Raw genomic sequence first — 27,702 nt, 5'->3', positions numbered from 1 at the left:
TGGGCCTACAGAGCCGATAGACGCAGTATGAAAACGATCAAAAATGAGTTTACGTTTGAGGTTAAACACACATGTGGACTATAAACAGCCCGTGCATGAAGGTACATGTGAGTTAATGTAAATGAATCAGAAACATAGTGATGGAAACCAGTCAGATTGTAGTTAAGCTGCTCATTTCCAGCTGTACACTCTGGGCAGGTCACATGGTCCCAACACTGGTTACACCACAGTAGCAAATGATGCATTCAGTGCACTGTGAACCCAAACAGTTCAACTCAGTTTTATTTATAAATCATGATGACAGTTGCCTCAAGACAAGCAGGTGAAAAACAGCAGAAGCTGTCAGAGGAACGAACACACAGGCCTCTCATTTCTCTTCCTCTGAGGAGAGGACGGGTCCCTCACCTTAGGAGTCCCAGGTGCAACACCTCACAGCCCACTGGTTCCACTTAGTTGGTCCCGCTCTCCATTTCCATCACAATGTAAAAATAACAACCTTCTGTTGAAACAATTACTTTGGGACTTTTTCTTAATACCAAAATATTTTCTTCATTTTAATTTCCAAAAGTCAAATACACACAAAGCTTTAAATGATAACAAACAAAACCCCAAAATAAACACAAAGGTAACACTAGACTATGTGTGCAACATAATGCATACAAAAGACACAAGAAAACCAAACGATAAGTAAAGTAAAACCTTTATTTAAAAGTGTTTAATTAAAGTGCAGAAAAAGCCCAAAAATGGCTTAAAAAGGTTAAACAGCACAGACTGTAAAGATGGTGAGAAACAGATGAGGAACGTCGAACAATAGCTGATCACACACATCAAAGACAGACTGAGGATGTGACTGGACTTAAAGTGAAACGTGTGTTCCTGTATTATCACGCTGTGACATTAAAACTCACTAAATGAACAAAAAGGCGAGTGGTGAGGGTAAAACTCAGAGTCGGATCAATGGAGCAGCTTCTGGTCCTGATGTCCTCTGTTTGATCCTGGACCTGCAGAGGAGACTCGAGACAGTCAGACACAATCACACAAGCCAGCAAACAAACAGACAAACCAACCTTTGACTTTGAGCTTCACGGTTTTCTTTCTGATGAAGGTTCCCTTCCTCCAGACCAAACACTTGTACTCTCCACTGTCTCTCTCTGTGGGCTGTTTCAGGGTCAGACTGAGGTCTCCAGTTTCCAGCAGGTCTTTGTTCATCACAGTTCGGTCTTTGTAAACCTCGTGCTGTTCTTCAAATTGGTTTGGGCCGTTTGTAAACACGTGAGCCTTCTGGAACGGCTCGTAACGTTCCCATATCACTTGAACTTCCCCGACAGGTGTTTTGTTGTTTTAAAGGGCAGCTGGAAAGACTCCACCCCCTCCTCCACCTCCACCTTCACTGGAATCACTGAAAGAACAACAAACACAGACAGCAGCAGGTTTTCAGAGGTGTAGAGAAAACTGAATGATGGAAGCAAACCACAGCACAGAAATGTAAAACTGCTGACAAAAGGTAAACATAAATTCAGTAAAATTGTTATTCACATCGGCAGTAATGACACCCGGTGACGGGTGGTCACTAAAAATGATATTGAATTGCATGTTTAGCCGCATGTTCGCCTTAAATTGCTGTCTGTCTGAGTAGTGTCCAAAAAACGATGTGGGCTTTATGGATAATTGTGAATCTTTCTGGAGGAAACTTGGTCTTGTTAGAAGAGATGGCATCCATCCCACTCTGGATGGAGCAGCTCTCATTTCTTGATAAACCTAAATCCCAACAAATTATTGATCTTGTCTCTTGGCTCTTGATGGAGGCGGTCGCACTTTCTCCTTCTTCCTCTCCCTCATCTTTCCTGCTCAGCTTCTCATGTCTTTTGTATAGTCTTGCTTGGGAGGGCCCGATTGTCCTGCGGAGACGTTTGCTTCTGGATACTCGATGGTCGGTTGCGTCGTGTGTCTGGCGACACTCTTGATGGAGGACATTGAAGGACATCTACCAATTCAGAACTACGGTAACAGAGTTCAGGCTGATTGGAGCTGGCTTATAAAAGAACAAGAAGCAGATGAAGCTGTTCAAAATCCCACAAGGCTGGCCGACATGATAGACGATGGGCTGTGAGCACTCAGACTGTGTTTTTGGAACACATTATGGATAAGATCTTGAAGAAGAACAACGGGAATTAAGAGACCTGCTGACCAGTGACGGACGTTACACCAGCTGTAATACTGGATGCAGTTTTTTCGCCCTAACCAAAACAACTACCATCTTCATCTCATGGCGCCCCCCTGGCACCAGCTGGATGCTCAAGGCAAAAGCTGACGGGAATAACAAAACTCTCCTTTAGATAATAAGACTGTTTGTTGTGACTCTCTCTCCCCTCATTCAAGGCCGCCCGCATTGAAGAAGATTGTTGACTTTAGCTTAACCGGGTGAAGGGACACTTTCTCTCGGCTGAACACAGAACACACACACATGTACACTGACGCACACCTACACTCACCCCCCCGATCTCCCAGTTGGAGCTCAGTCTGGGGGGAGTTATTTTTCTCCTCGTCTTTCCTCATGTTGTGCATTTTCCATTGTTTACCTCTCTGACCTGTCCATGTGATGTTTGTGTAATGTATGTATGGTTGGAGGGTAAGATGGCGCTGACGAGGCTGGCAGCCTTAACCCGGTAAGATGGCGGGATGAATAAAGTATTAACGGTCTCATATTTTCTACCCACTGAGCAGCTAACAGTACTGTGACCTGTGTATACTGAACATTCATCTTTAACCCTTTTCCTGCTTTGACATGAAACTCTGGAACAATGAATGCTGACCTGGTTTGATCACATGTATTCTTTTATTTATAGATTTGGACAGAACAGAAATGTATGCCTGCATCATATGTGAGTTAAAGTTAAAACTCCATCTTTGCTCTTCTTTTCCATTAATGTGAACCTACTGTCTGCTGCTGAATTAAATAGTACACATCTACGGTCCAACACTCATCTGATCAACACAGTCTACAGAGCTCTGAGAGAAATCCTGTCTGCTGCTCATATTAACCATCTCATATTTAACACCTTACTAAAATATATTATGCACATCATTGTTTCAAACCACAAACTTGAACTGTTTAAATCGCATAACATTTAACTTGATCTTGTAACTTGTGCCTGACCTCATTTTCTACCTTTTCCTTATAAAAACATCATCTTTGTCTTGTTGAGAAAAAATTTCAATCCCCATTCATATGAGTAATTTTCATTGAAGTGCAACTCACTAAGGCACCTTTAACCAAATATGGCAAACAATCTGCACCTCACTGATGTTCTTGAAAATTGTTATTATTACACTTCTTCTGGACTGAGCTTAATTACTGTCAGCACATTTTTCCATGTGAGGGTTTTGATTGAGTTCACTGATCAATGACTGAGTCTGAAGGAGGTTTTCTGACTTCTGGAACAAACCTGGAAGTTTCTCTTCAGCTCTGCTAACCATCGGCATTATGGGTAGTGTAGGAGGAGACACTCACCTGACACCAAATAATGACGGAATTGAAATAAAAGACCCGCAGAAACTACTAGAAGAAGAACAAGAAAAACCAGGAGAGCTGTGGCCCAGGACGGAAATGGTTCTGTTGAGAAACATGAAACAATATCAACATGACTGTTGAACCTCAATCTCCTGCACTGACCCCTGATGTTTTTCCACATCTCTGACCTTTGACCTGCAGCACTACTTTCTGTCTCAGGATGTCTTTGTCCCTGTGGATGGTGCAGATGTATCCTCCACTGTCTCTCTCTGTGGGGTATTTCAGGGTCAGACTGAGGTCTCCAGTTCTCAGCAGGTCTTTGTTCATCTTTGTGCGACCACAGTAAAGGTTGTCTACATTTTTAGGATGGTCACTTCTGTTTACATACAAATGGACCATAGTGAGTTCTTGGTCGGGGCGAGTCCACTCCACTATGGCCTTTTCAGGCAGGTCAGGTGTTGTTTTGCAGGGCAGGATGACCGAGTCTGATCCTTCCTCCACCTTCACCTCCACCTGCTGATCTACGAGGAAAATGAACCATAATATCAGAAGCAGCAGCAGCCATGCTCATGGTAAAGAGAGAACTGACATGCTCTGATCTCTGCTACCAGTAAAAATACATATTAATAATATATAAATATCATGATTCTCTCTCTTTTTGTTTAAAATGGTAACTAAACTGGACACTATAAAATCCATACAAATAGTCTTCACAGTGCTACCTTTAGTAAGCACTAACAAGCAACAGAACATGTGTGTAAATAAAGATAGAGACATACACTGTAGCTCAGGTGGCAGAGCAGGTCAGCCACTAATCAGAAGGTCAGTGGTTCGAGCCCAGGCTGCCCCGTTGGGCAAGATACTAACCCCATGTTTGCCTACTGGTGGTGGTCAGTGGCGACAGTGTCCGGCAGCCTCGCCTCTGTCAGTGCCTCAGGGCAGCTGTGGCTACAATGTAGCTGCCATCACCAGTGTGTGAATGGATGGATGATTGAATGTAGTGTAAAGCGCTTTGGGGTCCTTAGGGACTAATTAAAGTGCTATACAAATGCAGACCATTTACCATACACGATCATGATTGGTCATATGGGCTGTTCCATCAAGCTCAACCACTGTTGCTGATTGGCTCTGATTACCCACATTTCCTGACTCCAGTGGAGCCTGCACATCTGGATCCATGAAGAGGACCTGAGCTGTACTGCTGGTTGGATTCTGCAGGGTCCAGCCAAAGCTCTCCTACAGTAGGCCTCCACTCCTCAGTGTCTATTCAAATTTTATATACATTTCACTACATGTGGTACATACACAGTACAGATGGCAGCACCTGGTGTTCATCGTCATGTCAAGGATCGCATCTCGGCCCTGCTCTGAAAACAGTTGGCCAGCCAGCATCTCCATTTCAACCCTCCATACGCTCCACACGGTGGTTCATGGGAACGGGAGATTTGTTCCATCAAATCAGCTCTACACCATCTCGGAGCATGTCACTGAAGAAGTCTTTAGGACCATACTCAGCAAAGTAGAGGGCATCGTCAACTCCAAGCCCCTGGTTATGTTTATGTCCCCTCAAACGTAGCTGATTTTGATTCAATCACTCCCAACATGTTGTTGATGTGGCGGCCTGATGCTGGTATGTGTCAGGTCATCTACCCAGAAACGGAGCTCCTGGGCCATCATAGATGGAGGCGGTGCCAAGTTTTGGATCCACAACATTCAAAATGATCTGCCTTTCCTCCAGACGTGCCACAAGTGGCAGCTTGAGGCCGTTAAGGGAGCGTCACTAATTTCTCATGTTGGCCCTTGTATAACACCCCCTTACCACACTACCTCCACACTCACATTATGAATGCATAACCCTGCTTCCTGTTCAATAAATGAATAAACGAAAGCTACTTGATTGGAAGTGGATTCTTCTGGAATAAAGAACAGCTGGCAGCACTTTATCATCCTGTCATTCATAGTTCCAGAGGTCAAGTTTATCTTCTTAAAATGACATCCTCTGTTACATGTTGTACATCGGTCTCTATTAGGCCTGTGAGCTGCAGGTTTTCCTGCGTATACAGGATGTAAAACCTTCTGAATCAAATCATCCAGATTTAGTAGAAACACCAAAAAATCTACCTGTGAGATTTTGATGTTTGCAGACTGGTTACATCTGGAAAATGTTAATGCCATTTTCCAGTTTTCAGCAAAAGAAATTCCTTTTCTATCAACCTTTAATTTGACATTTTTCTTTTGTTTGTTTGGGTTTCTTACCTTTGACATGCAGCTGTACGTCGGTCAGTTTCAGTTCTGCCCTTTCATTTCTGATGGAGCAGGTGTAGTTGCCACTATCAGTCATTTGGGGTTTTCTCAGAGTGAGGCTGAAGTCTAAAGTGTCCAGAGCATCAGGCCTCATTGATGTGCGCCCTCTGTAACGCTGGTTTTGTCCTGTTACATCATCTGTTTCCTCTCGTCTCACGTGGACAGATTTGGGGTCGAGATCATTGCGAGTCCACAGCACTGTGGGGTTCGTAAGTATAAGACCTGTGTACTGACAGGGCAGCAGGACAGACTTTGCCCCCTCATACACCTCCACCACCACAGCCAGGGCATGCTGGGAAACTTGAAGGAGACACAAGCACACACAACAAAAAACACTAATCACCTTATGCTGTGGATTTTTCTAGTGGTTCTTATCGTGGGGAAAGTGGTTTCAGAAGCCACGTTTTCTGCTAAGTACTCAAACATGGATTCTTCCCATCCAACAAAAACTAACTCGAAGGATGTTTAAAAAACATCAAAGAAAACTTTGATGCACGTCTGAAAAACACAGAAGTGAAACGTTCTGAGACTAGTCTCTGTTACGAATGAAGTGCTTTTAATCCTTGACTGTAATCTGCAAACGATGAACGTGTTAATAAACAAGCATTATTAAAGAAAAGGCGTCATCTACTTTGAAGACGGATGGTTTTGTTTCATTTTCATTTTTTTTTAAATATTCTTTTTTGTAAATTTACTCCCTTCAATTAATCATAAGGACATCTATAAAAGAAGTTTAGTTAGTTAATTTTTAACCATAAAAACAACACACACACACAAACACAGGTAACCGAGTGGACAGGATATAACAGGGGTGACTAAACCAAAGGGAACGTGCATTTTGATTTGCTTTCATGTGTCGGGCTTAGAAAAGAAGGAAGTTCTCATTAAGCAGATGAAACATTTTTCATGACAGTTTTTTCAACCCCATGAAATAAAAATAACAACCATAATAACAGCTGTTAAAAACAGTTTGAGAAACGTAATAAAGCTTTTAAGAACATACTGATTTCATGAAGTGACACTTCTGCAGCTGTACCACCTGACCTCGACGTCTAAACACACTTTTACATGGACACCTTTACTGACGTTTGTCCTGGTACCACCAGCATATATAATACTTCTTAAATATAGTAACAATATTATAATGCAGTAATATTTCCTAGTTTTCACATTTGTTCTATCTCCTGACATGAAATGAACACCAACCGTACAAAGATATCAGTTTGTACAGTAACAGTCACAGTGAGACATTCTGATGTATGAAAAACAAAAACAGGGGTGACGATCTTACTGTGGACCTTACTGTAAGTCATGTGACCAGAGGACCAGGGAGGGGACCTGTTCAGGGGGATTTCTATAAGGGGGCAATTCAGGACACAAGTTATTCTGAGACTAAGCATTAAAAATGTACAAACACACAGAGTAACATCTGGTGTTGAATAAAAAAAGAGAAAAATGTCTATTTGTTGATTTAGGATTGTTATAACTTTATTAATCAGTGAACTTGAACATAGATGATTGTGCACGTGGCGTTATTGTGAACAAAAACCATTTTTGACACATTAAAGTGCTTTCTATGGTAAACGGGGCTTTTAATATTGTGAGACAAGCTTTTAGTTTTTATACAAAGTACTTTTATTTCTGCCGTGAATCACACGCACACGAGCACTGACGCACTTCTTAACAAGCAGATATCAGGATGATGAGCTCAGCTGTCACGGGGAGACCCGCCCCACATGAAGCCCGCATGTAGGGAGCACAGTAACTACACAGAGGGGCTTCATGCAGTCAGCTCGTGTTACACACTGTGTGTGTGTCAGTCTGCGTGTGTGCTTTCTTACCGAGGACCTGCAGCACGAGCCGCAGCAGCATCTTCCTCTCCGCTGAAAGTCCCGTTAACTCTGAGGAACAGGCGCACGCAGCTCGATCACAGCACCGCTGACGCACTGAACAAAGTTTCCTCCTCTGAAGTTAGACAGAGACACCTCACAACTTCCTGTCAGAGCCTTCAAAATAAAATCCTTCTGCAGAACTCTAAACATGAACGTGAGGAGAAGCAGCAGTGAGCACAGACACTGCAGACAGCGAGCTGCTTTCAGGAACACGTGGTTGATCCACGTGGGTTTATATTAATGTAAGCTGACCTAATTACAGTTTTAGTTTTGCAAAACTGACAGTAAGTTTAGAAGCTGTATAGATGATGGCTGTGTGTGTGTGTGTGTGTGTGTGTGTGTGTGAGTGAAATAATAAAAACGAATAAATAATTAAATAAAAAGAAAAAGTATTAATATAATAATATGATCAACTGTCCTCACTGTTATTTCATAGTTTGAGTTTGGACCCCCAAAAAGGTCATGCCTTAAATTCTGACTTTAACTAAATTAATTACAGGGAAATTTTCCATGTATTTTGTTACATAAATACACTGTAAAATGTTACATTTATCATAATCTGGTCAAATTAAATGTAGTTGATTGGTATTCATGCAGGTTACACCGAACACGGTTTACTTAATGGTTAATTAAGTGAATAAACAAGCCTGTGATTGCTGTATTTCTGCACAGTGTTCATAGTTCATGTCATTGTGAGTTTGGTATTTAATTTATCTCCTGTTTTAGTTTTATTGTCAGAGTTTCTTAGTTTTACTTTTACTTTGATTCGTTGGGTTTCCGGTTTCCTGCCCTCCTGTGCGCCCTAATTTCATGTCAGGTATTCTCTGCTGTTGTAACCTTTTATTTTGGTAGTTATGTCTACTGTGTGCTGTTTCTGGTGTTGCTTTCTCTTCTTCTCATATTGAAGAGTTTTCAGTTACTGTGCACAAATGTACTCCATTTGTGTATAGGGGGTTTTCACATGCTTCACTGAAGAGGTATGTGCCATCCTGCATAGACCTGATCCCCCTCTTCTGGCCCTTGCATGTAACATTTTCTAGATCCGCCACTGTTTGAATGCTGCAGTTTCAAACAGTCTAAAGCACAAAGTGTGGTCTGTGTTCACAGAGCAGCTCAGAGCAGATCTCACTGTTTACCTGCTGATGATGGAGATCTCAGAGGGGGAACGTTATCAGGTTTTTAAGTTCAGCAGATCTTTGTTCACGGGCACAAAACATCTCATTTTACACTCTGATCCTCGAGGACACAGGAGGAGCTTCCAGACCAAACTGTCCTGCAGACTCTCTGAGAAGAACTGACACACAAACTGTGGTGAAATTTAGATGAACAAAGTCTGCAGACACGGTTAGCCAGTGTTCCCGCTTTAAAGAAGGCACCTTCAGCCAATCACTGACTCCACCCACAACTCATCATAGTGACAAATACTCAGTACAGGCTAAACAGCTCCACCCTCAGGCCAACATGGAGAAAAACATTCACACTGAAACAAGACAAATGATGATCTGGGCTCCAAACATTCATATCCAACACATGTAAAGCCTTCAAACGTCATCTGCTAATGTTTCTGTTTATTCTATGATTATTTTAAAATGAGCTCACAGCCACCTGTCGTCCTGCTGAGCTCCACCAAGGGGCCACTTTAAGGACCTGTCAGATAATCTTATTAGTCAATCGTTATCTTATCATTTTACAATTCTCTTTAAACTTTCAGCCGTTTAACTTCAGTGATCCTCAGAATGTCTTTGATATCCAGGAGTTTTACCCACGTCCAGTGAAAAATGACGATCAAATGAAAAAATCCACTTTTTCTTCTTTGACTCAGTTCCTGAAGAGGGTCTCATATCTGCCAGACTCCCAGAAACTCAGTGTGTTCAAGAGTGAGCTGACAGTCAGAGTCCCTTCAGTCTCAGCGTGATCCAACCATATTTGTGTGAACAGCATCACAGAGGATTCAGCTGCTTTAAATGGGACAGTGTGAGTAAATAACAGGGACTAGAAAGAGAGAGCAGAGTTCTCCTCAGTAACACCAGGATACCTGACCCGTCTGAGTCTCGCTTCCCCGCCTCCATCATTTAGTGACGGCCAAATCTACCATGTCTGCGCCGAGCGCTTTGGTCAGGGCCAAACCTTGTGTCACCATGGCAACTACACCATGACAGCATCCAGAGAGAAACTTGTGAGCCCACGACTACATTAGATGTTTGCTCTGCTGAATCCAGCCAGCCCCTACCTGCCTTTAGTCATATGGGATAAAACGGTGACCAGAGGTGGGAAGTAACTAAGTACAAATACTCTGTTACTGTACTTAAGTAGGATTTACAGGCATCTGTACTTTCTACTCCTTACATGTTCAAGCAGGCTGGTTACTTTAGGTTTAACACATTTGAGGGGAGTTATTATTTCATCAGTGCGAGCTTCAAACATCAAAGTGATTTGAGCCTAAACAGAAACACATGAAAGGAAATCCTGTTCATTTATTAATCACATAAAAAGAGACCAAAGAGTCAAACTGTGAGTCACAGTCAGGGCTTAAAGTGGGCCATGTTTTTATTTGATATGTTTTTGGGACAACACCTGAACGCCTGCAGGTGTCTGGAAGTTGTGTTAGCGCTACTTTAGCATCTAGCTAGCCCTGCTGAAGAGCAGCGAGCATAAAGGGACGAACGTTTTTGAAGTGTCAGCTAATTTCAAATGCAGCGTTTCTATCAGCTCAACAAACATCAGCAAACACACAAACTGTTTGTGTGCAGTTTGTCTCACAGTGTGTTGCAGCTAAAGGTCCAGCTGCTGTATTTCACAGGGAGAGAAAAGAAAGAAAAGCTGCTGTAGGAGAGGAAGCCAAGCTTTGGCATCGCTCTGAAAACTATCGCTGATCCTTTTACTCGCTGGCTTTCAAATAAAAGCTGAAATGAAATTTGTGGCGTTTGCAGGATCGAATCAATCACACAGGATCAGGGGATAAGACAGCAGAGCAGCTGATTTTACACCTGAAGATAAAACTGTAATGTTAGAAACATATGAAGATATTACACACACAATACAGACTGCAGCTCAGACAGCTGCTGGACAGATGTGTGTGTGTGAGAGTGTGTGTGTGTGTGTGTGTGTGTGTGTGTGAGAGTGTGTGTGTGTGTGTGTGTGTGTGTGTGTGAGAGAGTGTGTGTGTGTGTGTGTGTGAGAGTGTGAGTGTGTGTCTGTGTGTGTGTGTGTGTGTGTGAGTACTGTAACTCCTTTATTTCAAACAGACAGCTTCAGCATTTGTTCTGCTTTCTCTGCTTTTATTTGAATGTAACAGAAAAACACGACTAGAATTTACACAAACGTGTTTACAGGCTGACTTTAATGTGTTTCTGCACATGCTTGTCCTCTGGTCATGTGATCATGTGGTTTGTAGGAACGCTCCTCTTCCTCAGAGGATCCACCTGTGCTTCCTCTCCTCTCTCCTCCACCTGTTACAGTGAGGGAACGTCCTCCATGATGGAGGAGCTGCTGGAAAGTGCTGAGAGTTTCCTCCAGAGTGAGACCTCTGTCACAGTTCAGAGGATCTACGGCAGCAGAGACCTTCATGGACACTAAAAGTCTCAAACACACAACAACAACATCACACTGACTCCACTCTGACATCACTGATCAATAATCAAAGAACACACAGATCAAACTGATTGATCAGCCATCAGAGGAGTCGGATCAATGGAGCTGCTTCTGTTCCTGATGTCCCCTGTTTGATCCTGGACCTGAACTCTCCCTGCAGAGGAGACACAACACAGTCAGAGACACACACACACACACACACACACACACACACACACACACGTGACGGGTTTTCAAGGTGATAATTGCTCCACTAACAGTGAGACATGGATTCTTTTTTATTCATTGTTGTTGGATTTTTATTGTTGTAGCCCTGGCTATATAAGTAGCTCATTATTTAAATTTGTTCATTAAAATTGATAGTTAGCTGCAAATGTTTAATGTGTTCAAGAATGTATACAAATGCCTGCAAAGTATGTGATGTGTGTCAGTTAAATGCACAACCTTTTTATTTGTATTTTGAGGTTTATGTCATTATTTTTGATATGGTATTGATATGTACTACAGCTCCAGTGAACCCTGAAGTAGTCTCAGGTAGATGGGTGGGAGTAAGTGGGGAGCCGTGTGCTGCAGGAAGCGAGAGAGACGAGAGCTGAACAGCGTCGAGTGAACGCAGAGTTCATAGAAGGCGACAGACGTATTTTCGGGTTGACGGATAGTTAACTGGAGTCGAGAACTGTTGTACCCTACTGTGAGGTAAATGTGAATTTTGTCTGACAGTTGTACCCAATGTTATTGTGTAAAACGGGCTAACTGCTAACCGCGATTAGCCGCTAGCACAACTGCTAACACAGCTGCTAGCACAACTGCTAACATAGCCGCTAGCGTAGCCGAGCATATTCGCTAAGCTCTTGATCTGCTCTGTTTTATTTATTAAGCTAATGCTAAGATTGAATGTTATCGCATGTGAACTGGCATTTAGCGGGGTTGTGTGATTCAGTAGGAGGAGACGGACGTCTTGCTGGCGTGTCAGAGACGTCCCTTCTGCTGGTGTGCTGAAGTTATGTGTTGACGTGGGAGCACGTGGAAAGGACGACTGTGAGTGCTGCTGCCGCGGCCTGCTGGTAGCCGTGACCCAGTTTCCCCGCTATCCCCTTGAACTGCCTGGAGGTGTGAGTACTGTTGTTTGCACGTGCTTTTTATTTTTACTGCTTGGCAACAAGTGAAGCGGCCATATTGTTTTAGGTCCCAACGCACCCGAGCCACGACTCAGGCCTGCAACGAGGGGTTTGCTAGCAGAAAGACTGTAGCACTTGAGGTGTGTGTGTGTTGGTGAGAGTGTGTGTGGGCCCACAATATTCTTTGATTATTTTGTTTCTGTTGAGGTAGATACCTCACCATTGTTTAACAAACTTTATTGATTTTACTTATTTTCTTTTGTGTTGTTAATTAAGCATTCACTAAAGTGGAGTTAACGTTATAATTGACCTGCTTGTGTGTGGTTTGTTTCCATATAGTGTAGTTTTATTGCATATTTAATACCATAAGCATTAAAAAGGGAGTATCAGTAGGAAAGTAACAACAGGAACCCAGCGCCCCTCTCAATAGAACGTGGGACGGGTGTTACATTGTGCTGGCTTGTTTCCCCTGATGCGTGTGAGGCTGTGAGTCAGCTGAAGATTGTTTACTCCCGTGAGGAGCTGCTACAACTTAACGTCTCGTATGGTGGTAAAGACCTTACTTCATGTATGCCGGATTTTATACGGAGAGATTTTAACAGAACAAGTGACAAAAGGAAAAGAAAAAGAGGGAGACTCAGAGGTGTCAAATTGCGTCTGAGGAGACAACAGGTTGGACTCCCCTGGCCTCTGTAGCTTCTTTCCTCTAGACGAAGGTTTCTAGTTCAAAGAAAACAGTTTTGTCTCTGCTGCCGTCACTAAACACAATAAGAACTGTTTTATTTGATTCATCTTGATCTATATTGTTTTTTATTGCTTGTGTAATAATCAAATGTGTTTGTCAGGGTTTAATGGGTGGGTGTGTGTTTTGTGAGGGGATGCCAAATGTTATAATTATTTCCATAAAGCCAATTTATCTATGGGTATAAATAAAGTAAACTTGAACCCTCAGGTAAAATTTAGACTAACTGTAACCCTGACAGTAAAACCACATTTGACTTAAAACTTGTTGGACCAGACATTTTGTCCCCACGAGTATAGTGCCAATGTTCTGTCCTCACAAAGATGTGTAAACATGTACACACAAACCTCTGACTTTGAGCTGCACAGTTTTGTATCTGTAGATCTGTGTGCTGTTCACTATACATCTGTATCTTCCACTGTCTCTCTCTGTGGGCTGTTTCAGGGTCAGACTGAGGTCTCCAGTTTTCAGCAGGTCTTCATTCATCTTCGTTCGGTCTCTGTAAACCTGGTGCTGTTTGTGAGGCTGGTCAGAGCCTTTCTCATACACGTGGACCTTGTATTGATTGTGTCTCCACTCCACTTTAGCATCATCAGGCAGGTTTTGTGTGGTGTTGAAGGGCAGCTGGACAGACTCCGCCCCCTCCTCCACCTCCACCTGACAGACTGAGAGGACAACAAACACAACATGAGCTGTACAAAGTGTGATTGGTGTTGACAGAGCAGCATCATGTGACTCTTGTTCTGCACTAAATGAAGCGATGGAGTGGCGCCTCCTTCAGGCAGAGAAACAGCTCATGGAGAGAAATAATTATTAGAGCAAAAACAAGAGTGGAGCTGCAAATAAGGCCGAGAGGAACGCTGCAGAAAACTGTTCATGTGTGAATTCATAACTTCATAGATTTCTTTGAGCACTAAAATCAGAGCTGCTTCTATTTCTAATATGACAGCTGTACATTAGAGCTGGAACACTTTAAATGTGAGCCAGAAAAACATGATACTCTACAAGTGCATTCAGCTCTGACACTGTCACATCATGAAGGAGACGTGGAAATCACTTTGTTACACAAATCAAAGTCAAATCAATTCTATTGATGGAATATTGTGTGATCAATAGACTGATCAGTTTCTAATCTGTCATCTATCAGCTGGAAATCCAGCAGTGTCAAACAGACTGGGCAGCAGATTAGGACCAAACACAAACACACTGAGACTTTTTCTTCAGCAGTTGCAGGTAAACTGCAGCAACAATGCGACTCAGACAGTTTCTCTATAACTGCAGGGCTTCCTGCGCTGCTGTTAGTCAGATACGGATCAACAGGTTGTGGATAGAAAGCAGATTCCTTCAGCAGAGGATCCAGATCACACTTGAAGCATGTCGTCAGGAAAACCATCAGTGAAAATGGGACACTTTGAGCCAATTTGAGCCTCAAACTCTGAACATAACCTGCTGCAGACCAGCTGATGTGTTCAGTTACCATGGTGAGGAATTTCACAATAAAGGAGGCGTATGCTCTGTCTTTTCCCGGCCCGACGCTCTGGGACATTTTAGACAAGTTTCCTGGCAGAATACGATCCCGTGCGGAGGCCGACACCATCCTTATCCACATGGGCACAAACCGGATTCCAAACAGCGCTCCCACTTCCTCAAACTGGACTTTGTGTGTCTTTGTGAGGCTGTGAAACAAGCCCACCGTAGTGTTTGTATCTCCGGCCCCACTCCCACCTGTGGCCGTGGGGCGTTTGGGTCCTGCTCGGCCTCCACACCTGGCTCTCCTCTGTGTGTGACTCCCACAGCCTGGGCTTTAGAGACAACTTCAATGTTTTCTGGGACAGGAGGCATCTTTCTGCAGCAGACGGGCTCCACTTCAACCAATCAGGAGCCAGATCCTCTCTGCTAACATATCATATGGAGTCCAGCAGGAAACACTCCATCAAGCACCTGTCCACACCTGCCCACACCTGCTGACCGCTCCGTCACTGACTGACGTCCCCCAGGTCCTAGTCCCTACCATCTCAGTTCCACTCTAAACACTAATACATGTTCAGCTGGACTCGGAGCCTCTGGAGACATTTTGGATGTTCCAGTCATGATAACTAACAGGACAGTTTGTGCAAGGTGGAGAAAATCTGCTGCATCATCCCATTGATGAAGCATTCAGCTCCACCCTACAGTTTCTCTGCTGCCTCCATCCACCTTGGTTCACTTTGCTCTTCTTAATGTTGCAGCTCTGAATAGTCAGGCTTTTATTCTGAAGGATTTTACAACTTCCCATCAGCTTGATTTGATGTTTTGAACAGAAACAGGATGAAATCTGGAGAGGACTGTCTAGTCTGTGAACTCTGACCCCACATATGATTGTTTCAGTCAGCCCAGAGAAAGTGGCTGGGTGGGTGGAGCTTTGGCTTCAAATGCTCCCCTATTAAGGTGGATGAAGGGTGTAGTTTGGAGGTGCAGCTTGTTAAAGAGTGAAACAGCTCCTATCTGTGCAGGTATCTCCACCCTCCTAAGACTCCATCAGAGTTGGAGCTGAACTCTCAGATGTTTCCTGCTCCATGGTTCTTATGTGTGATCACATGATCTGAGCTGCTGATTTTAAGATCCATGTTGATGATCTCACTGACTCATTTGAGTTCCTCAGTGCAGTAAATTCATTGGTTTCAAACAGCTGGGACTGTGTGAGGTCCTGAGGACTGACACTCAGGTGCAGCTCAGGATTTATCAGAGGAGAGCTGCATGATTACAAACTGAACTGTGAGGATCAGCTGACTGTACATGAACATGATTCAGCATCAGATCTGATCACTTACACACTCTGATAACATCTCCCCCTCTCTGTGCAAATACATGAACACTGCTAGAAGCAACAAGCACATCAGGATCAATCACATTTTGATTGCTTTTTGTGTTCCATTGAGAACAATCTGCAGTAAAGTGTGCGTCACAGACCTGATTTATTTCAACACTTTACTCCAAACTTTGAAAGTGAAACTCCTACAAACACATATGAAATAATCCAGCCACAGAAACTGTCCACAGCTTTCAGTCTCCACATTTCCTGTGAAGCTCTGCAGGAAACCCTGACAGCAGCTTTTTAGCTCCAAAGCAGGTTTAGCTGTGGTGCAGAGTGTTAGTGACTCTGCCCGTGGACACAGTTATTTCTGCAGGTCACCTTGTTACAGGTGCATTTGGAGGAGATTCCCTTTCAGAGCACTCAAAGCTTTGTGGCAGGGAGTTTACTGCAGACTGCAGCATGTTTAATACCAAGCATGATGTGAGCCTGATGTGGCTGATAGCTGCTTCTAGCAGTCTTCATGTATGTGGAACGAGAGGGGAGATGTTATCAGGACCAGTTGGACGTCTCAAAGCTGTGAGCGCAGTGCTGAAACTTTGGCTCTGTCCTGTAGCTCTTCACTCAGTCCTCACCCTGAGTGTTTAGAGCCCAGCCACACATATTCCTGCTCCTCAGGAATTCTGGGATTTGGAGGAAACACAGCTAAACTGACCTGAAGCTAAGGGGGAGGAGCCACAATACAAGCTGCATCCAGCCAATGGGTGCACTGTTGAGCCACGGATGTGCAGAGGGTCACATGTTTAGTCCCATTTGTAGAAATGTGTCCATAATGAAGACAAATGCAGTCACACAGCTCTGCAACAGCACAAATCACTTTGATGGAGTTTGTTTGTGCTGCTCTCAGATCTGTACAACACTGACATGTGTGTCAACATGCTGCAGACTCACAAAGATGTGCCGTGTTAGCTTCATGTGTCCATCTGACACTATATTATAGTGACTTGAAGAAATCCCTGCAGCATCACATGCAGAACAAACAGAGGCCACGTGTGGCACAGTTCCTGTAACGGGATGAATCCGTGGATGTGTCGGGATCTGACGCTGAATCGTGTTGCTGTTCTTTTCCACATGGTACAGGTCAGCTGTTCCACACAGATTTCAGCTTTCTAGAAGAGTTAGTCTGGAATAAAGCAGCTCTCCTCTGGACCAATCCTGCCTCCAGCTGAGCCGTCACACATTCACACACAGTCCCAGCAGTTTGTAGCACAGCAGTGATCCTTCTATCAGAAACATGCTGCTTCTCCTTCATCCTCCTCTCATTGATCTGAATCAGCTGTTTTCACAGAGAAACGCTGCACAAATCCTTCACTCCACTATTTCTGTCAGCAGATGACTCGCTCTATCATGGCTGCTGCTCCTTTTTCACACACTCATTTGTGCTTTGAATCCAATCTGTTTCTCATCATCACCATGAACAGGCTGCTCATCAATCAGCACATTAGCTGTAGATCAGCTGCACACCTCCCAGAGACGTTTCTATTGCAAGGCTGTGTTTACTCATGAATGTGGATTAAAGTGTGCTGTTTTCATGGTGATGACTGTGGATTAAATGAAGAATATAATGACTCATGTTAACCCATCTTATCTATGAGCTAAAGTGTCCCAACTACGGAGACTTTACATTAGGAAACAAAAACAGATTTGCAGCACAATAGTCTCTATAGGTCTGTAGTTCATGAATCCAAGAGTCTTGCTTTGGTTCAGAATCATTTGTCTGTCAGCTCCAAATGATGAAGTCAGTTCCAAAGTCTTGTAGTGTAGATGGTTACTATTATAAAAGTCCAGCTAGAGTTATCCATCAATGTTTCCTTTCATGTCATCCGTGTTTGATGCCATCATATGTTCTTCTTCACGTGTCTGATTTGAATTGAATGTGGCTGAATGTTTAGACGTAATGATGATATTTTTAGGCTCATTTACCTGCACATGTTTTGAGAACTTCTCCTGTTGGTGGAGCTTCACTGGTTGAATATCCCTCTAACTCTTAGTTGGAAGTTTGCCATTGGTGGAATACCACTAAAAATATTCACTGTGCTGGTGGACTCTGTTTTACTTGCTGATAAAGGCCTGTGTGCTGAAAGGTGTTTTTACATAATCTTATTGTGAAAACAATGTAAGGGCATCTGACTTTTATTTTGAAAAACGAGAGCCTTGTAGAGTGGGCTGAATCCTTCTCAACAACAACTGAAATCCCCTTTGTAATTAGGAACAGAGGACATTTAGACATTTATGGACGCAGACAAGAGCATGAACATGGTTTCCTGTCAGTGCTCTTCATGTTCATGTCTGCAATCATGTGAGCTGAGAATAAAACAAGAGAAGAAGAAATGATGTGAGTCAGAGTCCAGGAAGTGTCAATGACAGGACAACCTGTCATTGACACTTGACAATAAACAAGGCAAACCTTGGACTTTGAGCAGGAGTGATTTCATTCTGACGATGTTTCCACTACTCCAAACTTCACAGGTGAAACGCCCACTGTCACAGTCTGTGGGGTGTTTCAGGGTCAGACTGAGGTCTCCAGTTTTCAGCAGGTCTTCATTCATCTTCGTTCGGTCTCTGTAAACCTGGTGCTGTTCTTCAGGCTTGTCAGAGCCGTTCACATACACATGGACCGTGCTGGATCTCCCATCCTTCCACTCCACTTTAGCATCTTCAGGTAGATTTTGTGTGGTTTTGAAGGGCAGCTGGACGAACTCCACCCCTGAATCCACCTCCACCTGACAGACTGAGAGGACAACATACACAACATTAGAAGTGATTATTAGATGAGAGATGATCCACTGTCATGGATACAGATATGGAATAAAGCCGTTATGAGCACAGAGCTGAGCTGCTTCAGGACATTCATTCAGACTAAAGAGGAGACATCTCACAGAGGTCATACATACAAGGATCTGCAAGAAGCTCCTTTTTTTCTTTGGATAAATGAGGCTGAATGAAAAGTGAGGAGAACTTGAGGACACTAAACAGAATAAACTTCTTAGTGACTCTGCAGATCATGAAATTAAGCTCATGTGTGAGTTCAATAAGGAACACCTCATCTCATCTGCTTTCCAGGTGCTTGGCTGCTCGTCTATTCTTTACATTGCTTCCACTTTCCCACACCCTCAAACTCAACGCTGACATCATTACTCTAGTCCAATGATCTCACTGCCCGTCTTCTTCTAGCCAATCAGCCTCCTCTCTGTGTAATATAAATCTCACTGCTCATCTCTCATTCTCCTTTGCAGACTCCTTTATGCAACCCACCTCCTCCCCATCCCAACCTCAGCTCAGTGCTCCATCATTGCAAGGATTCTGCCTGCCATTGGAGTCCAAGACCCTGAACAGCAGAACTAAATTCTTTATATGAATAAATCTGGACATGGTCCGGACCTAAGACCTAAACTTGTACAACATTTCTCTTTTGTGACATTTAATGTTGTCTCAGGCTGATGTGCTGATTCTGACTATGAAGAAATGGACACGCACTGTAAGAAGGCTAAACTCTGACATGTGACAGATATGCTGACAAATTTACATCAAACCTCCCAAACTAACTAAATCAACAACACCAGCTGTTGTGAAAAGAAATGAAGAAGTGTGTTACTGACTGAGGGAAGCAGACAGGTTGAACTGTATAGAATAAATCAGCTTTGTGATTAGAAACAAAGACATTTACAGATTTATGCACATGACTGCCATCAAGCAGTAGCTGTTTAAGAGAAGCAGGTGGGTCATTACTCCAACTGAAACCTAAACCTCTGTCTCCATGATCATTTTCCCACTTTGGAAATCTGCCCTTAAAGTGTTCATTACTTCACAACATCACAGCCTGCATTAAGTAACATGCAAGAAAACAGTCCACCTTAAAAGCTGCTGCTAGCTGCTACTTTCACACGTTAATGAGTGAAAATAACAGGCAGCAGATCAAAGGTCATCATAATGAGGAAGGCCTTTACTTCATTCACATGAACTGTGTGTTTTCTCTTCCACTCGCTGACCTTTAACCTTTGACTTCACCTGCTTAAGAGAACTTTTTTTCTTCTTTTGTTTGATAGAAGAATCCAACAGTGATGTCACAATAATCTATCAGTGTGTTTTGGCCCTGCTCTCTTAAACTTACTGCACTACACTCTCTATGGAAAGACATCACTTCCTGTGTGCATTTTAAATTAAAAGCACTCTAACATGTCAGTGGACACAAACACTTCATTTCTAAGAGGGTCCATGTGGGTCACAGTGGCGTAAATGTCATCAGACGGTGAGCGCGAGGGGCTGTGTGGACGTCGGCTTTTCCCTTTTTTGTTACCGGGCAGATTTCATGCGAATTCAAAGAAGTCTAACAGGAAGGTGTCATGTAATTAATTTATCCTTAGTGCTTATTTTCTTATTATATTGTTTTATGTACTTTAATAATGAAGGTTTGTAAAGCAAGGCCACTTTTGACTCACAAACTAAGTCCTCAGCCAGACGGAAAAACAGGAAGTTAGTGTAGATCAGGGGTTTAGACCAGGGGTAGGCAACCTTTCTGAAGGCGAGTGCCATTTAAAATTTCCTCAGAGGTCAGTGTGCCATATAATTGCATTATCAATAAATTTAATAACGCTCTATATTAACAGTTACTCACTATATAGAACAACTTTATAGAATTATATTTGTTTGCAGATGTTGGCAGCTATCAGTGAATAGTTATCAGCTATTATGAAACAAAAAAGACTTTTTATCCATAACAGCAAATGCAGAAAATACAAATGCTATTTATGGTCTCCTCACAACAATGATATGAAAAATAAACTGGGGCAATATGGGATGTCTGTTAATACAGAGACACACATGTTAATGTGATCTCTGGTCTCCCACTCAGAGACACAGGTCTCAGAGTGTCCAGCATTCAGACCTGAGGACTCATGTGAGAGAAAATCTGCTCACACAGACATGTGGAGCCAAATACTATATAAATCTCACTGCTCATCTCTCATTCTCCTTTGCAGACTCCTTTATGCAACCCACCTCCTCCCCATCCCAACCTCAGCTCAGTGCTCCATCACTGCAAGGATTCTGCCTGCCATTGGAGTCCAAGACCCTGAACAGCAGAACTAAATTCTTTATATGAATAAATCTGGACATGGTCCGGACCTAAGACCTAAACTTGTACAACATTTCTCTTTTGTGACATTTAATGTTGTCTCAGGCTGATGTGCTGATTCTGACTATGAAGAAATGGACACGCACTGTAAGAAGGCTAAACTTGTCAATAAGGCCTCTGCAATGTTCTGGAGACAGTTAAACTTGTCAGGTAGTGATGTCCAGCAGGTGAAAAGGCAGTTTCCAGCTACTTCAATGTTATATGTATGATTTCTATAAGTGAAAGACAGGTGAGAAAGAATAAAAATTAATTGACTTTTTGATGGCATTTTACACACAGTACTGGTACAGTATCTAGAAAATGTGGGAAAATACTGGCACCATATACAGTACTTAGCTACTTCTGAAGAAATTATGATGGGACCCTAAAAAAATTTTACTATATACTATAATGGATTTCTATACATTTTACATCAGATAAAAACTTTGGTTGTAAGCTTCAGATAATTATTTAATAACAGCGAGACATTTTAAATGAGAATAAGAAAGTATTTCTTTGTGCCCCCATCTCCCTGTTAATGCCCTACCTGCCCCCCTGGCAACACTTTGCTAGACCCGCCCCTGCACAGTTACCAGCTGTCAGCTACTTAGAAAAGGATCCTGGTGTTATTTGTCTCTCAGAAACAGTTCATAACTTCAACTCATCCATGTCACCTAAAAGGTAAACCTGTTTCTCCATCACCTGTTCAGCTCTGATGATTCAGTAAGGACATCTCCTGGTTTCATCTTCATGTTTCCCTCTCACCACATATCCAAACCATCATGACCAGCAGCTTTACAGCTGTGGCTCCAGCAAACATCAGCTGATACTAGAAATTAATATTAAATAAATTCTAACAGCAGTTGCAGGTAAACTGCAGCAACAATGCGACTCAGACAGTTTCTCTATAACTGCAGGGCTTCCTGCGCTGCTGTTAGTCAGATACGGATCAACAGGTTGTGGATAGAAAGCAGATTCCTTCAGCAGAGCATCCAGATCACACTTGAAGCATGTCGTCGGGAAAACCATCAGTGAAAATGGGACACTTTGAGCCAATTTGAGCCTCAAACTCTGAACATAACCTGCTGCAGACCAGCTGATGTGTTCAGTTACCATGGTGAGGAATTTCACAATAAAGGAGGCGTACGCTCTGTCTTTTCCCAGCCCGACGCTCTGGGACATTTTAGACAAGTTTCCTGGCAGAATACGATCCCGTGCGGAGGCCGACACCATCCTTATCCACATGGGCACAAACCGGATTCCAAACAGCGCTCCCACTTCCTCAAACTGGACTTTGTGTGTCTTTGTGAGGCTGTGAAACAAGCCCACCGTAGTGTTTGTATCTCCGGCCCCACTCCCACCTGTGGCCGTGGGGCGTTTGGGTCCTGCTCGGCCTCCACACCTGGCTCTCCTCTGTGTGTGACTCCCACAGCCTGGGCTTTAGAGACAACTTCAATGTTTTCTGGGACAGGAGGCATCTTTCTGCAGCAGACGGGCTCCACTTCAACCAATCAGGAGCCAGATCCTCTCTGCTAACATATCATATGGAGTCCAGCAGGAAACACTCCATCAAGCACCTGTCCACACCTGCCCACACCTGCTGACCGCTCCGTCACTGACTGACGTCCCCCAGGTCCTAGTCCCTACCATCTCAGTTCCACTCTAAACACTAATACATGTTCAGCTGGACTCGGAGCCTCTGGAGACATTTTGGATGTTCCAGTCATGATAACTAACAGGACAGTTTGTGCAAGGTGGAGAAAATCTGCTGCATCATCCCATTGATGAAGCATTCAGCTCCACCCTACAGTTTCTCTGCTGCCTCCATCCACCTTGGTTCACTTTGCTCTTCTTAACGTTGGAGCTCTGAATAGTCAGGCTTTTATTCTGAAGGATTTTACAACTTCCCATCAGCTTGATTTGATGTTTTGAACAGAAACAGGATGAAATCTGGAGAGGACTGTCTAGTCTGTGAACTCTGACCCCACATATGATTGTTTCAGTCAGCCCAGAGAAAGTGGCTGGGTGGGTGGAGCTTTGGCTTCAAATGCTCCCCTATTAAGGTGGATGAAGGGTGTAGTTTGGAGGTGCTGCTTGTTAAAGAGTGAAACAGCTCCTATCTGTGCAGGTATCTCCACCCTCCTAAGGCTCCATCAGAGTTGGAGCTGAACTCTCAGATGTTTCCTGCTCCATGGTTTTTATGTGTGATCACATGATCTGAGCTGCTGATTTTAAGATCCATGTTGATGATCTCACTGACTCATTTGAGTTCCTCAGTGCAGTAAATTCATTGGTTTCAAACAGCGTGTTGTTGGCCTACATATAACTGTGGGCTTCAGTATGAACTCCAGGCTTTGAGCTGATGTGTTTCTATCTGATCATTGATGGATTCTGTTTGAGATCATTTTTCCAAGTGATCAGGCAAAAGAAGCTGTGTCAGTACGCTGACGCTCTTTTCATGAGGAAGCAGGAGAAACATGTTCATCAGTGTTTCCTACCACCACTGGTGTTCCTCCTCCCTCACACACACAAACACTCTGAATGATCTGAACCTCCTTTGTACATCCACTTTAGATTCAACTGCACCTTTTAAGATCAGGACTAAACCTGGTGCTCGCTCGTTGCCCTGGATTCACAAAGACATTCACAGTCTGAAAAGACAATGCCGGAGGGCTGAAAGGAGATGGAAGAAGGTGAATCTTCAGCTCCGTCATCAAGAAATGAAAGCATGAACGACTGCTTTCAATGAACAGGTGAACGAGGCGAGGGCTATTTCTCTCCTTTAATTGATTCTAATAAGCACAGCCCAGAGCTCTTTGGAGCTCAGTGGAGCGTCGTTGAAATCCTGCAAGTTTTCATCAGATTACAGCATCGAGTGAGGAACGTCTTCACTTTCTAAACTTTCTGAAGGATCAAATGAATGAGAGGAAATCCAAAACAGCAGCTCCTGATTCTTTTCTTGATGTCCCGGACCCCAGCCTCAATATCTGATCTTCTTTTCTGCCAGTCTCTGTGGAGGAGCTTTGAAGGACTGTGGCACAACTGAAACGCTCATCAAGCTGTGTAGATATGATTCCTCCAAAGTTCCTGAGTGAAGTTTGGGATGTCCCTGCCCCTCGGCTGCTTCCAATAATGAACACTTGTCTGTCCTCTGGCTGCATCCCACAATACTTAAAGACAGCCTGTGTGCAAGCACTCATCAAAGATCCAGCCTCCATCCTTCTGACTACAACAATCACAGAGCCAGCTCAAAGTTTCCTTTTAGAGCAGAACTTTTGGAGAACACTGTCTGTCTGAAGCTTCTTGAAGCGTTACGTCCATGCTAGAACTCCACTTTGACTCTGACTGTGGATCCTGCTGAAGCTTCTCCAAATAGTGGAGAAATGAAGACAAGATCAGCAGACCCAGCTCAACAATGTCTGCAGGTGCTAACAGGTCAATCTTTGAGACGCTGAATGTTCCCAGTTTGCTGCTGTGAAACTAGAAGTGATGACTATTATTGTAACAGCACTACAGCTGGAACTGCTGACAGGGCTGGAGATGAACTGGATTCTGATGTCAGTGACAGTTTTGGCTTTCAGTCGTCATCAAAACACTTTGTTTCATTCATGTTGCTCTGAAGCTTTCCTTTCTTCTCATTGACGTGTTATGAACCAATCACAGCCCTTTCCTTTAAAGCGCTCTGCTTTCACCCCTCCCTAAAAGCCCAAATTCACTCTCAGTTTAGTTCAGCTGGAGCCAAGATGACACAGAGAGCCTTTGGTCCATGAGATCTATCTAGGAGACATCAGTAACATCAGGTTTGTGTAAGCCGTCCTGTAGAACGCTTACACACAGCAGCTTCTGTCTCTGATCTCTGAGTATCTCTCAGCTTCAGCTGGGACTCCACCCAGGTGTTGGTTGGTTGTTGGCACAGGTGTAGAGCTGCTGCAGTGACTCACAGCTGCTTTCATCCAGTTTAGATTCAATGGTGACTTTAAGCGTGTTTCATGTATGAAAGCCAATAAAGACAGAATGAGTGGTCAGAGGTGTCATAATGATGTTCATGGTCAGATTTACGAACAGTTAAAAAGCTGCTGCCTGAATTGACTAAAGAGCTGCAGGTCAGTCTGGGACTGAAACACGAGGAGCAAACTGGTGCCATGCTGCAGTCACAAACATGAGCTGATGGCTCATCTACCAGCAACGTGCTGCTTTATATACAAACATGCAGCCAATCATGACTCTGTCAGAGCAGCCAATCAGAGGAAAGCAGCAGATCAGGGAGGCAGAGAGTGATGGAGCAACCAGAATAATCCACAGTAAGCTCAGGTTTCACTGATGAGTTTCTCTGTGGAAACAGTTCAGATCAATGAGAGGAGGCTGAAGGAGGATCAATATGTTTGTGATATCAGGGAGAACTCTGCTGATAGAAGCTGCTGGGACTGTGTGAGGTCCTGAGGACTGACACTCAGGTGCAGCTCAGGATTTATCAGAGGAGAGCTGCATGATTACAAACTGAACTGTGAGGATCAGCTGACTGTACATGAACATGATTCAGCATCAGATCTGATCACTTACACACTCTGATAACATCTCCCCCTCTCTGTGCAAATACATGAACACTGCTAGAAGCAACAAGCACATCAGGATCAATCACATTTTGATTGCTTTTTGTGTTCCATTGAGAACAATCTGCAGTAAAGTGTGCGTCACAGACCTGATTTATTTCAACACTTTACTCCAAACTTTGAAAGTGAAACTCCTACAAACACATATGAAATAATCCAGCCACAGAAACTGTCCACAGCTTTCAGTCTCCACATTTCCTGTGAAGCTCTGCAGGAAACCCTGACAGCAGCTTTTTAGCTCCAAAGCAGGTTTAGCTGTGGTGCAGAGTGTTAGTGACTCTGCCCGTGGGCACAGTTATTTCTGCAGGTCACCTTGTTACAGGTGCATTTGGAGGAGATTCCCTTTCAGAGCACTCAAAGCTTTGTGGCAGGGAGTTTACTGCAGACTGCAGCATGTTTAATACCAAGCATGATGTGAGCCTGATGTGGCTGATAGCTGCTTCTAGCAGTCTTCATGTATGTGGAACGAGAGGGGAGATGTTATCAGGACCAGTTGGACGTCTCAAAGCTGTGAGCGCAGTGCTGAAACTTTGGCTCTGTCCTGTAGCTCTTCACTCAGTCCTCACCCTGAGTGTTTAGAGCCCAGCCACACATATTCCTGCTCCTCAGGAATTCTGGGATTTGGAGGAAACACAGCTAAACTGACCTGAAGCTAAGGGGGAGGAGCCACAATACAAGCTGCATCCAGCCAATGGGTGCACTGTTGAGCCACGGATGTGCAGAGGGTCACATGTTTAGTCCCATTTGTAGAAATGTGTCCATAATGAAGACAAATGCAGTCACACAGCTCTGCAACAGCACAAATCACTTTGATGGAGTTTGTTTGTGCTGCTCTCAGATCTGTACAACACTGACATGTGTGTCAACATGCTGCAGACTCACAAAGATGTGCCGTGTTAGCTTCATGTGTCCATCTGACACTATATTATAGTGACTTGAAGAAATCCCTGCAGCATCACATGCAGAACAAACAGAGGCCACGTGTGGCACAGTTCCTGTAACGGGATGAATCCGTGGATGTGTCGGGATCTGACGCTGAATCGTGTTGCTGTTCTTTTCCACATGGTACAGGTCAGCTGTTCCACACAGATTTCAGCTTTCTAGAAGAGTTAGTCTGGAATAAAGCAGCTCTCCTCTGGACCAATCCTGCCTCCAGCTGAGCCGTCACACATTCACACACAGTCCCAGCAGTTTGTAGCACAGCAGTGATCCTTCTATCAGAAACATGCTGCTTCTCCTTCATCCTCCTCTCATTGATCTGAATCAGCTGTTTTCACAGAGAAACGCTGCACAAATCCTTCACTCCACTATTTCTGTCAGCAGATGACTCGCTCTATCATGGCTGCTGCTCCTTTTTCACACACTCATTTGTGCTTTGAATCCAATCTGTTTCTCATCATCACCATGAACAGGCTGCTCATCAATCAGCACATTAGCTGTAGATCAGCTGCACACTGATGAAGATGCTCAGACAGACGGGCTGGGCACACAGAGGACTTTATGATCTGTTCTTAAATTCAGTCCAACATGGATCATTTCTGCTCACAGTCCGATCATCTCTGGAAACTTGTGCTTCCATGGCACACGGTGCGCTGGGCTGCTTCAACAAATAGCACTACACCTCTGGTTGTCAGCTTCACCTCTCCATCGCTCTCCCCGTGGCTACAGTACAAGTGAGCTGACACATCCATCAGTGGAGACTGTGGGCCAGTAAGGAGCAGCAGCTGCCTGCAACATGGGCTTTACATTGCAAACAGCCACAAGTCTGGGCCTAACCACGCCTTTGACTTCTTCTTCATTTCCATGAGATTTACATTTCAGGGAGTTCCCCTGGAAAAAGAGCCATTTTGAAAGCTGTTTGCTGACTTCATCAATAATCTGCTTCAATCATCCAGATGAGAATCCTGAGAATGGAGCAGCCCTGATAGCAGCTCATAGGATCACAGTGTTTTTCATTCAGCTGATTGATT

At 43.7% G+C, this 27,702-nt stretch overlaps 1 protein-coding gene, 1 long non-coding RNA gene and 1 pseudogene across 5 annotated transcripts in view; 1 reads left to right on the top strand and 2 right to left on the bottom strand.

The window, feature by feature from the left end:
- Positions 1 to 682: 682 nt before the first annotated feature.
- LOC146521090 (uncharacterized) lies at positions 683 to 7,792 on the bottom strand (annotated as a pseudogene). Its single transcript, XR_014873143.1, has 6 exons — positions 7,657 to 7,792; positions 5,768 to 6,115; positions 3,700 to 4,032; positions 3,512 to 3,613; positions 1,068 to 1,399; positions 683 to 1,001 (listed from the first exon to the last, which is right to left on the bottom strand). The product of XR_014873143.1 is annotated as an uncharacterized LOC146521090 (transcript).
- Positions 7,793 to 10,964: 3,172 nt separating this feature from the next.
- Positions 10,965 to 27,702, bottom strand: part of LOC146521088 (butyrophilin-like protein 2) — a 44,410-nt gene continuing 27,672 nt past the window's right edge. For 2 of the 3 annotated variants that reach the window (XM_085154388.1, XM_085154390.1), the window contains exons 7-8: positions 13,506 to 13,823; positions 10,965 to 11,452 (exon numbers count right to left, since the gene is read on the bottom strand). In XM_085154388.1, the coding sequence (XP_085010514.1) occupies positions 11,361 to 11,452; positions 13,506 to 13,823 (410 nt within the window). In that variant the 3' untranslated portion in view covers positions 10,965 to 11,360. Of the gene's footprint in view, positions 11,453 to 13,505; positions 13,824 to 18,416; positions 18,741 to 27,702 lie in introns of all 3 variants that reach the window. The other variant, XM_085154391.1, reaches the window with a different exon arrangement.
- On the top strand, positions 11,448 to 13,325 carry LOC146521089 (uncharacterized). The gene is made up of 2 exons (XR_014873212.1): positions 11,448 to 11,994; positions 12,239 to 13,325. It is a non-coding gene; the product is annotated as an uncharacterized LOC146521089 (long non-coding RNA).

Source organism: Neolamprologus multifasciatus, chromosome 3 (assembly GCF_963576455.1).
Source record: "Neolamprologus multifasciatus chromosome 3, fNeoMul1.2, whole genome shotgun sequence".
Lineage (NCBI taxonomy): Eukaryota > Metazoa > Chordata > Actinopteri > Cichliformes > Cichlidae > Neolamprologus > Neolamprologus multifasciatus.
The sequence above is the reverse complement of the archived record's forward strand: the minus strand, read 5'-3'. Positions and strand labels throughout refer to the sequence as shown.